This window comes from Calypte anna, chromosome 2, assembly GCF_003957555.1.
Source record: "Calypte anna isolate BGI_N300 chromosome 2, bCalAnn1_v1.p, whole genome shotgun sequence".
In the NCBI taxonomy this organism is placed as follows: domain Eukaryota; kingdom Metazoa; phylum Chordata; class Aves; order Apodiformes; family Trochilidae; genus Calypte; species Calypte anna.
This window is the reverse complement of record NC_044245.1, coordinates 86,901,989-86,916,305: the sequence shown is the minus strand read 5'-3', so window position 1 is coordinate 86,916,305 and position 14,317 is coordinate 86,901,989. Positions and strand designations below refer to the sequence as shown.

Below are 14,317 nucleotides of genomic sequence, written 5' to 3'. Positions count from 1 at the left end.
TGTAAATATACTTCAAAACATGTAGAAAATTGTCAGTTACATAAAATGAAATCATCACAGCTGAGAAATACTTGAAAAAGTTTGATCCATTAATGACTCTAAACTACAGTGGCACAAAATAGCCTTTGTTTCAGGAAGTTCCTGTACACCTTTTCTAGATGCTGAGGTTATTTGTCCACCGTGTTTTCTATGTCTTTTCTTAAACATAGACTCCATTGGAAAGGACTGTCATCTAGTTCTAGTGCCCCCACCATGGGCAGGGACACCTCCCACTATACCAGGTTGCTCAAAGACCCATCTAACCAGTCCTTGACCATCTGATAGTCAAGTAAAATACCAAATTTGCTATCCTTTCTGATGTCTTCAGCACCCTAAAAGATATAGCTGATTTAAAGGGGGATTTCTGACCAGCCTTTGGAATATTTTCTAGATTAGTTCACAGTTGTGCTTATTAACAATGTAAAACACTGAAAATGTTTTTGTTGTAGCATAGATTCAGAATGTCAGCATTCCCTGTTCTGTTTTCTCTCACTTTGCATAGTATTACAGCAGTCACATTCTGGTTTGTGTTCAGAAATTTGTGTGTGTTTAGTTAATTTGCATGCAAAATAAAGCTGTTAATTTATTTTTATATCATGACTGCACAAGTGTTAGACAGAGGGAGCTGTTTGGTGTGAGAAGTCAGGATATAACACCTACAGCCCTTACATGTAACAGACTGGGTTTGCAAGAAGACTTCTGGGTGTTTGTTTGGTTTGGTTTTCTTGGGTTTGTTTTTGTTTTGTTTTTTTAAGTGGCTTGCTGACTTTGGAATTTCATGTAGTGTGTATGACACAATGAAAGGTAGAGAGCCAGGATTTCAGAGAAGGTATGGAGAAAATCTTAAGCTGTGTCAAGCTGGACAATCATATCTGGCCATTGTAAAATTGCTGAACACTGAAAAGGCCAGGCTCAGGTTAACTGACTGTGAAAACAGAGCTAGTATGAAGAGGAAAATTATTCCAAATGAACACATGGGCAAAGCTGTTATTCCCAGTTTATTAAAAATATTGGATTTCATATGCAATTTGCATTTCAAATCTCAAATTGAAATGAGCTTTTTTTTTTTCTCCTTGCAAGTTGAATTGAATTAGGGAAAGACTACCCTGGAGACTTACTGGAATAGTTTGGTAACTGAGTCTGTAGAAAATCCTGTGAGTTGCTGTTGCATCCAGGCCTTACAGTGAACTCTAGTATTATTCACTATTCTAAGAAACTGAGAAATTCCAAGTCTTAGCACAGATAATGAACTTGAAAGTTCCCCAGCTTAAGTGTCTTCAACACTGAGCTGAAATAAAGTTCTCTTTCTGTTAAACTACTAGCTCTATATAGCTTGTGGTTTATCTTCTACAGTCCCTTGAACTCTTAATATTTCTGGCCTTGGTTGATCACATGAGCAAAAGTTGTTTCTTCATCTTCATTACTTCTGATCTTTATAATTCTGAAAGTCTGTATGTATATGTAAATCATAGAATGGTTTGAGTTGGAAAGAACCTTGAGGAGCATCTAGTTCCAACCTCCCTGCCATGGAAAGAAACACCTCCCACTATATCAGGTTGCTCAAACCCCCATCCAGCCTGGCCTTGAACACTTCCAGGGAGGGGACATCCACAGCTTCTCTGGACAATCTGTTGCAGTGTCTCATCACCCTCACATTAAAGAATTTCTTCCTAACATCTATATGTACCCTCTCCCAGTTTAAAACCATTCTCCCTCATCCTTCCACTACATGTTATTGTAAAAACTCCATCTCCAGCTTTTCTGTAGGCCTCCCTTATAAGGTGTCCCCAGAGCCATCTCTTTTTCAGGCTGAGCAACCCCAGCTCTCATCCTGTAGTCATAGGAGAGGTGCTCCATCTCTCTGATCATCTCTATGGCCCTCCTCTGAACATGCTCCAAGGGCTTCTTGTCCTTGTGTTGAGGGGCTCCAGAACTGGGCACAGTTCTCCAGGTGGGCTCTCACGATAGCAGGGTAGAGGGGAAGAATTACCTCCCTTGACCTTCTGGTCACACTTCTTTTGTCACAGCCCAAGGTATGGTTGGCTTTAGGAGAGCTGTAGGAGCACATAGCTGGCTCATGTTGAGCTTCTCATCAAACAACATCCCCAAGTCCTCCTCAGGGCTGTTCTCAATCTGTCTTCCAGCCATATTTATGCTTGGGATTTCCCCAGTACAGACCTTTGCACTTGGTCTTGTTGAACTTCATGCAGTTTCCACAAGAACACCACTCAAAACTGTCAAGGCCCTTCTGGATGGCACCCCTTCCCTCCAGCAAGTTGATTGCACCACACAGTTTGGTGTCATCAGCAAATGTTTCTGAGGGTGCACCTGATCGTGGTACTCTACTCATCAGATTCCAGAAGAAGCTAAATTTTGTTCTCCTGAAGTCCAGGGTAGCAAGCTTGTAGTGTGCCCTGCTTGTTGTCCTAAGCCTTTTTTTTTTTTTTTAAGTTCAAAAGCTAGGGAATTGCCAACTGGTGAGCAAAAGATGCTTTTATCCTCAGTCTTGATACTGGGTTTACACTGAGACATTGATTATGCTCTTCTTTGGGATTTATTCTGTATCACAAGTTTTGATTGCTTTGGGTTTCTTGGTTTGTTTTATTTGTTGTTGTTTTTTTTAATGTCATGGGGTTTTTATTTACTTTTTAGTGTTTGTTTGGTTTAATTTCTCTTTGGATAGGTTTCTTCAACATATTTGAGAGCTATTATTTAAATCTGGCATTGGTTCTGGGATGACAGTCTGTTGGGTTTCTACCCTCCCCCCCAGGTTGAGTGTCCTGTTCTTTTAAGTCTTCTTCCTTTTGGTATGTTTGAACATCATCTAGCTTTTAGTTTTAATGAGTTAATGCTTCTTGCTTTGGCTTGCTACCTTATGGTTATGTTTTAACTTGTCTGTCTTGTCTTGTTTTCCTTGAGAGAACATGCTTTTTAAAAAACCCCCAGCCTTTTCATTCTAATTGCCACCTTTAATCAGTTGCTGAATCATACTGGAGTACAGCAGAGAGATGGAGTCTGGTTGGAAGTCTGTTTCTAGTGGAGTCCCTCAAGGGTCAGTACTGGGACCAGTACTATTCAGTATATTTATTGATGACCTGGATGAGGGAATAGAGTGCACTGTCAGCTGATGACACCAAACTGGGTGGAGTGGCTGACCCCTTAGAAGGCTGTGCTGCCATTCAGAGGGACCTGGACAAGCTGGAGAGTTGGGCAGGGAGAAATGTTATTAATTACAAGGGCAAGTGTAACATCTTACATCTGGGAAAGAACAACCACAGGTACCAGGATAGGTTGGGGACTGAGCTATTGGAGAGCAGTAAAGGTGAAAAGGAGCTGGGTGTGCTGGTGAATGGAGGGCATTTTCTCTATACCTCTATCATCTTTGTTTACTTGGCTTTTTGATTTTATTCCTTCCTGTTTGTTGCAAGAGGGAGGATGTTCATCTGAGATCGCTACCCTGCGCGTCCTTGTTTTAATCTCAAGTAGCTTATAAATAGTATCTAATTTGTAAACTGGTAATTTTGAGCTTGAATATCTATTAACAAGGCATTCTTCCTGAATATTTAAAGTCTTTCTCATCCTTAGAGAGAAACCATGATCAATAGCTTTAGTGTTAAGAGCATGTCTTACTAATGTATAAGAATTCATAAAGTTTGACAATTAATTGCTTGATATGAGAACTGGCTTATGTTTTTACCCTGGCATAGAAAGACCTTGTAATGAGATTCTGGAGAAGAGGCTACCTAACAGAAATTAGATTATTATTTAATGAGTAGTTACTGCTATAAAAATCAAACTGTCCAATAATAAAGCATAGAATTGAATGCAGGATTTTAATCAAAGCCAGGATGACCATGGCATGCCTGGGGGGGGAGAGAAAGGCCTTATCAATCTTGCTATTACTGTATAGTAACTTTACAGATGAAAAATGTGGTTAGCAATATAGTAGAAAAACCTGTAGAGGAAAAGAATGAAGGTAAGTCAAGAAAAAAAATTTTGAAAGGACTTCATCAGACTAGAAAAGGCTGCACAAAAAATCATGTTCCATACTAATATAAGTAGAATCAAGTATAATGGGACTGTGGTAGATAAGTATCTCATATGGAGGACTGCTTGCTTTTTAAATTGTCCTCTGTATGCTGAATTCTTAAAGGCATTTTCCGAATTGAAGTGTCTTTATCTTGACTCTGTAAATGCAGTGCAACAACAAAATCAGGATTACCTTCAAGTATCTTTAGGTGTTGCTATTACTACAGAGCATCAAGTTAGAAGTAAAGCAAATTATTTTGCTTTTTCCTTCTACCTTTTGTTATACACTTAAAATAACTTGTGTTTGCTTGTAGTTTAACCCTACTTGTTTTGTATACATTATATTCTAACCATTCTTTATTGATGAATGCTGCCTGTAGTATAATTTAATTACCTGAAGGTAATGATTATTGATTCATTAATTTATTCATGTAATAATATCAATAAATTAACATAATTATCAATAATTATAATCAATATGGTTTTTTCTAGGTTAATAATTTTAAACCCTGGTTAATTTTTATTAAAATATTAAGGAATTTGGAAGTCTGTGAACTGCTTGATTTTTTTTTTCTCTTGTGTTCTATTTTCATGCACTAGTAAAGTCAAAATAGATGTTCTGCAATGACTCGAGTACCATATTTAGTTCTTTGTATGTGAGCTTTCTTTTATTGGCTCTTCCTTATAGTTCTTCAGAATAGACAGCATAATTGCTAGAGGATTTCTTGCTGTGTAAAAAATATTCTGCTCATCTTTTTAGACTATCTCACTGTGTTTCTTTGCTTTGTTCAAGGGCATTGGGAGTTTCAGTGACAGACTATACATTTGAGGACTGTCAGCTGGCTTTGGCTGAAGGACAACTTCGTCTGCCTTCAGACACATGTCTCTTAGAATTTGCAAAGCTTGTGAGAAGCCTTGGGTGAGTTTATACAATATTTGTATATAATGTGTATCTTTATTACATAGCTGTGTTTATGTAGTTTTCATATAACAATATTTCACATAGTTGTATGTGGAATGTTGTCATATTGCAATCAGAGGAACACCAATGTGAAATTAAACCAATTCTGTTCTGCAGTTGCAAGTGGCACTTGTAGATCCTAATGAGCAGAGTAGGTTGTAAAATTCATATTGTCCAGTCTGACAAATGAGCAGAGTGTGTATGAAATCTTCATCCCTGAACAAAACTAGAAGATGCCTTCCGAAGAGGGTCAGGAATATTGTGGGATTTCTAATACTTTATCAAGTTCAGAGTAATTTGATCTTTGCTATGACATCTATGAATGGAGAACAGCAATGCCATAGCAGTCTTGTGACTGCATTAAATTTGTAACAGGACAGAGGACTCTCAATTTCCCAAGAAATGGTTGGGGTTTTGAGTAAGTAACTGATAGACAGACTTTCTAATGAAACTAAAGCTTAGTATAGGCAGTGTGGCTTCTCTTCTTAAAGCATCAGTTCCCTATGGTTCTATCTTTCAGAATAGTGTCAGCAAACAGAAAAAATTCACATAAACCAAATAGGAGAACTGGTTGCTATTGTTTTCCAGTTTTTCTGTTGTTTCTCCTCTCATCCTATTGAACATCCACAAACTAAATTTACAGCCCCATCCTATTAATTGCTTTAATACACAAAACCCCTTTTTAATTTTTGTCTCTTCACCAGAAAGTATAGAGCATAATTTCCATTATGTACTTTATTTACTTTCTCTCATTTTTCTTTAACTCTGTGCACATAATGAGAAAATGAAGAAAGATGAACTGGAGAATAAGGAATATATATGACAGCATATATTATGCATTCAGCTTTACAAGCTTGTGTTAGTTCATTGTTGAGACCTCCATCTGAAAAGACTTTCCATACGATAGGAGAAACTTCTAGGGGGAAATAAAGATTTTGGCTTTGTTCCAAAGGCTCTGAATTTATAGTACTAAGGAGGAAAAAAAACAAGAAACCACAAAACAACACAAAAAACCTGAAAAACTACCCGCGTCTCTTATTATGCAGTTGATAATCCCAGGATTCAGTTTAATCCTCCTGTTAAACAGTCTGACTCCTGTTTGCTCAGTTTAAAACTGTTCTTTCAAATTATGGTTTTCTGAGGTGTTGTTTTCTTTTTGCCTCTAAAACAATTACGTGCATTTGTGTGTGAGAACAAAAGAACCCAAAAGTTCTCTGCCTGTTTTGAGGAATTGTACATTGGTGAAATATCTTGCCAGTAAGAATGCTGTTACAGTGGTATTTTTCTGGCGCAATTGAATATAGATTTTAATATTACTTCATCTTTAATGCATGTTTGATGGTAATGCAGCCATTTTGCTGTTTATTCAAAGGTTTTGAGGCCAGGAAGGCATTAAAGATGATCCAGTCACATCCCTGAATAAATGGAACAGGAAATTTTATCTAATGGATTTTTTTTCATCCAGTCAAAACCCATATCGGGTTTTGAGCAATAAACTCAACTTCAAGGTTACATCAAGTTTTACATGAAAGGTTTTTATAGTAAGGCAAATCCAAACTTGGTTTTGGTTTAGATTCTTTGAAATCAAGCTGTATCTGAGTTTCCTACACTGGAGAGTTATTTCTGTTCGTGTTCTGTACTTAGAAGATTCATGAATATTTTATGTAAAATTTGCTTAGTTTGTGCTCAGCTGGATGGAATCCAGTCCAGAAGCCGTGTACCCACTGGAGGAAGTTCTTGTGCTTCACCTAATAAAGAGCTTGGGCTCTTTTTTAAACACAGCTGCCCAGTTCACAGCTGGCTGAAACTCAGCTGCCTCGTGCTGAACTTGGTGGTAAAATGACAGCTTCTGTCACTGAGATCAATTGGTCACATTCTCATCTGCTCAAGTTGTGTGTTCATTACTCCTCGGGCAGTTATGCTTCTGTTGAGCCTCATAATCTGTGCATGGCCAGTGAGCTGATTATGAAGCTTTGTGCAATCTCTATTGTAGCTTTCATACACTGTAATCCTCTGCCTCATTTAATGGTTTATTCCACAATTAATTACCTTACTGTTACTGATTCTTTATTTGTATTTTGACTGGATCTGTTACTATGTTCTAGGCATTGAAACTCATTTTGTGTCTTTACTGAAGACCTCTTTGAATATCTTCTTCAGAAAGTATTCATGCAGTATAATTAAGTTTCATCTCTTATCTTTTTGGGAGATATTTTTAATGAGCTGCAGTGGTCTAATCGCCTGCAAGGAAATCCTCAAGTTCTGATTTCAGTTTATATGTCCCTATTGTCTCAAGTGTCTGTCCATTCTAATCCCTGCATTCACTTTGGCCATGAACTAGGAGCTTCCAGCCTTAATTAGTATTCCCCTTTCTTATGGAACTGTGGCTTTTAGGCTATACATAGCTTTAGAGAATTTCCCAATTTTTAAATTCTTCCTGGTTGTGATTATTCTTGGTTTTAATTGATTTATTTTCTGTGAGTTAGAGATACCTTTACTCTCTTGAAAGGAAGAACTGTATTGTGCTTGCTGTTGGATGAGGCTTATAAAGTCAAGTTACAATGTGACCTGAAATTTTGCTTCTAGAGGTCCAGGCCTTTTGCATCTTTTTGGGGGGATAAAGGAAAAAAAAAAAAAAAAAAACGGATAGCTTCATCAAGCTTCTAGTCAGATTAAGGAGCATCTGTCTGCTTATCCTGTGCTTTTTTTTTTTTTTTCCCCTGACAGGTCTCTTGTCTTTTCTCTTGCTTTCTGCTTACCCTTCAATTTGTTAACATTAAGTACTCTGCTACTGTGTTATTTAATTAATTGCTTCCTAGTTGTTTTTTTCCCAAATCTTTCACTTTTAAAACTCCAGGTATGATTTGGAGTATCTAGCAAGGGTGGATATGTCTCACATTCTGGTTTAGTGTTTTAGTCACTGTTTTCCACTTTCTGCTTTTTCTAATTAACTTGAAAGTTTTTTGGCAAATATTAATTAAAGATTTTTTTTGGAGGCTATGCAGCCCTGACACTTGTACAAGGTGGCACATTTTCCTTTTTAGTATGGCAGTTGGCTTGCTATTTGTGCATGAAAAAGCAGTAAGTATAGAAAGTATATAAAGAACATAATATCATATCATGGTTTCTGTGCATTTTATGATTGGTATCCATGTGGCACAAGACCCTTTGGTGTGGCAGTTTCTTGATCTGGTGCATGAATGAGGTACACGGACTCTTTAAGGTTCACAGTAGTTTTCACTGAAGACAGTGTGGCTTTGCTGATTGTCCACTTCTTCTGAAAGATCTCATTTATACTAAATCATCCTGTTGAGGTCAACTTTCAGAAAAATCCCATTTTGCCTACAGATTTCTTGTCTTTCTTGGAAGGATTACTCTTAGTCAGTAATTTTTATCTTTAGCTATGGACAGAAATTTATTTTGGAATTTTTTTTTAATCCTTAGCATCTCCTTTGTTTTCCTGAGCCTGAGTTTTATCTTGTATCCATGTGATGAGCACTAGTGATGTCTGCCTTGGAAGAATGTTTTACCACCTTGACAAGCCTGCAGTGTTTATTTCCTTACACACTCCATGGCCCTGATGAAGTTCAGTGTTAGTAAGCCTACTTATTTTGAATTAATTCTGCTGTCTCTTAGAGCCATATTATTTTGATAAGAAAGACCTGAATTAAGCAGCAGCTCCATTTTTACCACTAATCTCCAATATTATCTCTCATTCAGTTGGCCATGAGGATCCTAGCAGGCCATAACCCTATGGGCTCATAAATTCTTCAAGGAGGAGATGAGTGCCTCATAGGCCTGGTGCCACTCTGCTCTTGCTCAACACCCTTTATCATCCAGATTGCAATGTAAACTTCTGTTGTCCATGTGTGCCTGAAATGGTGTTTCAGACTGTAGGTGGAGCTTTGCATCCTCAAAATAACAACCCCTCACAGCTAATTTAACAGTGCCATGAGTCCAGTGTGTTCAGAGATCACCTGTAACAAGAAGAAACCTCTGGAGGAGGATGTCCATCCACATTCATGAAAAAGCAGTGCTGTCCCTTACAGAAAGTAATTATGGATCAGGTGTAATAATAGCAAATATAAGCTGTGCTGGACTCCTGCCTCATGGATTAAGGTAGGGTGTGCCAGAGTATTCAGAAAGTCAGTTTTAGAGCTCCTTAGTAGCCTTTCTTCATTATGACAGGAGTTGCACAGAAGCACAAAAGCTGACATAAAACTGTGTTATGCTCTTCTAGCTTAGGGGATGTTTCTCTGAACTTGCAGTTTACAGTAGCCAGCTACAAGATCCAGCTGTTCTTATGCAACTTCCAGCTCTGTGAGACACTAGAAGGTTTTTGGCAGTTTCCCAGCATGCAAGAAAGGAGTTTGTTTTCAAATAGTCAAATACAGCTAAAACTAGCTTTAAGACATCTCACTTTCTGAAAATAGTGGTAATTATGCTGAAAGTATCTTGCATTCAAGGGTCCATTTTTCCTTATGAATGCTGCTGTGAATGATGTCAGTTTTTAATCTTGAAAAAAGCCCTTTTTCATCTTCAGGGACTTAGGAATGACCTTTTTGTTCTCTTTAGTGTACAGTGGGATAAAAAAATAGAGCAAAACACCACAACAGCAAATAATGTTATGTAAAGTCTAGCTCCTGCATGGAAGCCATGAGGCAAACAAGCATAATTTCATGTGCAAAGACATCCACTCTTGGTTTTCTAGCTTTTACAGTCTCCATTGGGATAAAGGTAACAGATTTAAAGGAATTGGGACTTCCAAACCATTTCATATTGGTTCAGAACTTGTTGTGTGGTTTGGAACATTTGACTTCTAAAGATTTCAGCATAGTAAGTCACAGTGATCCACATATCAGTGATTTTGTGGTTCTGTAAGGGCTAGAAATTACCAGAAAAACAGCACGGTCTTACTCAAGCTAAAGCAATAGGTTTGCCTCACTGATCCATATACTTCTTTTGAGATTGCCTCCCACCTCTTCCTATGTTTATGAGATCCAAACTGAAGATGTCTAAGATCCATGGAAAGCCATGCTTTGTTCTGTACAAGATTTTTGCCTTCAAACTTTATAGCTTTTGGGGTTTAATTGCCTAGTGAACATGAGATCTCAAGTCTTGAATACTACTTGCTAAAAAAGTCCTCAGTTCTAGAAGGTGAATTTTGAGTCAGTTCATTGCAAATTAAATTTCTCTGACTTAGAGACAGATGTTAGACTCTGTATTCTGTGCCAGTGGTGGCTTACCTCCAGGGAGGATTCAAATGCCAGCTGTCCATCCTACAGTTAAAATCCATTTTGGCTACTACAGAGGTGTATTATTTGTGGACTCCCATGTAAGTTCTGAGTTCTGGGTGCATCTCAAATCCTCCATGGATTCTTTTGTCATCATTCCTGCTATTTTTCTACTCAAATATGGAAAATAAGTGTTTCAGAGGACTGTTTCCTTGCTATTTTTATAATGTCTAGGAATAAAACATAAGATAGGTGTGCTAATGCCAAAATGGAGAATAGTTCAATGTTCTGTAGGTGCAATGGGTCTCTGGAAGAATTCTTCCATCTTCAGGTCTTATTATTCAGAAATACAGGGCTTGCTGTGGTTTAATTAGTAATTTTTTTTGTAAGTCAGTTTAGGTAAGGGCAGACAGCATAGTGGTTGTGTTGTTACTTAGAAGCAGTGATTTTTTTTTTTTTAGGAAGGGAAGGGTCATTTCAGCAAGCAGTTAAGGTCTAGAGCTGACATACCAGACATTCATCCTGTCAGAAATGTTCTTATCTTTTTTCAGAAGCTCCTGAGAATGCTGATATAAAGTATTTTATTTATTCTTGTCACTGAGAGGAAGCTGCTGAGGAGTCCCAGCTGTAGTCTGAGAACAGTTCTGGTGGAAGCTTGCGAGTTCTGTAAATATCTGCTTTTCCTGCAGAAGAATACTGAGGAAGGCTTTACTGTTTTGTTTTGTCTTTAAACTGGAAAGTTTGCATTCCCATGTTGCTCTAAACCAGTTCAGGGGAGACCTACTGATCAAGGTTTTGTTGATGTTGCATTGGGAAGGGAATTTCCCATTTCCTCACATACCTGTAGTGCCATTTATGTTCATAATAATATTCCTTTCTGCAAAGTGAAAATACGAAGCTTGACTCAGCAAAAAAGAAAAAACCTCCCCAAAAAGCTAACAAACAAACAAAAGAAACACACACAGGCAAAAATAACCCCAACAATACCCAAATAGACAAACAAAACCATAATGTAGTGAAATGAGGCAACCAGGTGCCACTAATTGCCAGGCAGTGGGCATGAGCTTGTGTCAAGCCCACCTGTGCCTGATTAGGGTGGGCCCCCACTGTGCATGAGCAGGATTAGGGGGCCAATAAAAGGTGAGCTTCCAAACACAGGCTCAGCTCAGTCCTGAGCAAGCCAGCAGAGAGATTGGCTGCTCTTGGAGCAATAGCACGGATCCAGGCTAGTCAACCCTGAGGGCAATAGACTCAGAGCACTATTTGTGAGTTTCTGCTGGAACACCTGGTTGGACCTTGGAGTGCTGTGCCCTAAAAGAGGTTCGTCTTGCTACACCATAAAAAAGTCAACTGTGCAGTAGATACCTACTAAAAAATAAAGCTTATTTATAAAGCATCAGTCAACATCTGGTTTAAAACAGGAAGGACTGAAGGGAGTTTCTGTAGCTGTGTAGCTGCTGTAACTTTGGGTCACCTCCTGATGATGTCCAACTCCAGACTGACAGTGAAACTGGGGACTTACAAACAGGATTAATGGTATAATCACTATTACGTAATCCTTGAGTTCTTTTAGGAAAGATGTATCAAGCCTTTCCTGTTCAGTGACATTAGTAAATTTGGAATCTTAATTGGTTTATGTTACTGTCCTACAACAGAGACATATTCAGGTGACCTAAATCCCACCTAGTTCTCTATGGCTTGTATCTCTTCTTAGTGAGGTCTGGGCTGTGCTTCTTGCTCATGTTGAACTGCCTACACATAGAGCTAGGTAATTTCTAGTGTGGCTTAAGAACAAATGGGAGCTTTAAAATTACAGGAAGATGTTACTTTATACTCAAGTTGCGTAGTAATTCCTTTTCTAGATTTTGTAAGGTTTTATACCATTATCACCCATTGCTTAATTTGACATATTGAAATTTATACTGTTAAAATGGGATTTATTTTTAAATGTGCAAAACTAATACACTTCTTAGGCTGAAGCCAGAAACACTTGAAGATGATCTTGAGAAATATGCTGCGAGTGCCATGAAAATGAAAAAAGAAAAAGTTGATCTGGAAGAATTTTCAGCGTACTTGGAAGTTCCAGTTTCTCACACATTAGAAAATATGTTTGCACTTTTTGATGAGGTAAGAAACAACGACATGTTTAAAAATTGTACTGCTTTTGGTAAACTCCTCTTTTGCCCAATTCTGTTCCAGTTGAATTCACTGAGGTCAGTGCTAAGAGCTTTTGAGCACTTCACCACAGTATATGCCTACTGCATTTCCCTTTCACCAAGGTAAGAGCACCTATCATCAACTAAATAAAGCATTCATTCAGGTAGAAGATAAAAGGAGTATCAGTTGGACAAAACTGATTTTCTTTCTAGTTCCAAATATGAAGAAGAAAGATTCGGGCTAAAACTCTGCTGCAGGTTGTTGCAACTGAATGCAACATCTATTAGCTGATATTTTACTTCCCTTGTAAATAAATCACTAGTTCTTCTAGTATGTCTGAAACCTGAAGGACCTGAGAGCTTGGCAAATGGGGCCAAATTTCATTCTTCTGGCAGTCAGTCCTGTATTTCTGGCTTAAATTAGTTTACCCTGCCCTCTGGTTCTCTGACTAATTTCAGCCCAGTAATTCAGATAGCTTAATGTAAAGATCTTAAATGTCCAAGTGAGGGGTGACAGCAGCAGCACTGTCTGCCAAGAGTCTTTAAATGATGACTTCTGACTGAGACTCTGAAAAGGGCTTTAGAGCTTTGATGGTGCATGTTCTTGCCCTGAATTAATTCCATTTCAGTGAGACTTTTTTTTTTTTTTTTTTTTTTTTTTTTTGCAGTGGCATATGTAATAATCTTCTGACTATTCTGCATCTTTAGTAATTGTTAGCCATATATGAATAAAGTTCTCAGACAAATTGCAGTATTTTGAGGTGAGGTTTTCCTTTGCAGAATGAAGAAGACATAATTGACATTCGGGAATTTGTCATTGCTCTGTCAGTTGTCTGTAAGCCATCCAAAACTCTGGAAACAATTCAGTTGGCATTTCAGGTAAGCAATAGTTTCCTCTAAACTAAAGACTAAGGAGTTGTGCTTGCTACTCTTTTAATCTTTCAAGCAAATCTTATTTTTCAAGTTGATAAATAGACATGAATCTTCTTACTCCCTTTAAGATTTTGTTCCTCCTTGGTCTTACTGTGTTTCTGTGTTCCTGCAGTCTCTGCCCAGACTTTATGCTTCCCAGAAGAGCTTCTGATTTTGTTGTAATATCAGTGGCTTGTTGTAGCATCAGGATAGATGTTTAATGCCGGCTATTTAGGAAAGAAAACAGCAGCAATACTTAATGCTTGCCATTCTGGTGGGTTAGTTTGACACCTTGATTTATTGCTCTTGAATTAATTTCCTTAATATTGCTATTTCAACATGCAAAACCTGTTGCATCCTGCATGGTCTTTTTCCTTTGCCTCAAACTCAAATGATCTTTAATGTTACTGAAACTGGAGAGTGCTAACTCTTAATGCTGTTATCATTGGTGAATCCATGGACTTGAGGGCATTTGTTTGCCTGATACTACATGGCAGCATTATTTTCTGAGTAGTTGTTTTCAGGTTCTTCAACATACTTGAATGACTCCCTTAACTATGTTTTGTTAAAGACCTGAGGCTCCTGTGAATATTTAGGGTTCACATCTATCATTCTTACCACTTGGCCAGTATCAAACACATTTGACCCAGGAGTAAGGAAGAAAAATATTTAGTTTCTAAAAATACTGGGGGAAATCTGCTTCTAATAGCTGTTGTTACTTACTGCTACTCCTGAGGAAAAAGCAGAAAGGATTCTGCCCTTACTTATTCCATTTGATCTATTTAGTGGCACAGAGACATAGTCAGGTGCTCTTTAGTCAGCTCTGTGTCTTTGTACTAAAATGAGGAAGCTTACAATAAATGTGAAGGGGGCTTTTGGGAATCCTTTCAGTGAAATGTAACTATTGTGATGCATGATGTGCTGTATAACCATTTTTGAGGAAAAAAAAGCTCAGGTTAGGCTATTATTTTCTTTTTGCTAATACC

General features: G+C 37.9%; 1 protein-coding gene across 2 annotated transcripts in view; it reads left to right on the top strand.

The window, feature by feature from the left end:
• LPCAT1 (lysophosphatidylcholine acyltransferase 1) overlaps positions 1 to 14,317 on the top strand; it is a 58,631-nt gene that overhangs the window by 38,387 nt on the left and 5,927 nt on the right. For both annotated transcript variants that reach the window (XM_030446319.1, XM_030446320.1), the window contains 3 exons: positions 4,862 to 4,987; positions 12,237 to 12,390; positions 13,200 to 13,298. In XM_030446319.1, coding sequence (XP_030302179.1) covers positions 4,862 to 4,987; positions 12,237 to 12,390; positions 13,200 to 13,298 — 379 coding nt within the window. The remainder of the gene's footprint in view (positions 1 to 4,861; positions 4,988 to 12,236; positions 12,391 to 13,199; positions 13,299 to 14,317) is intronic.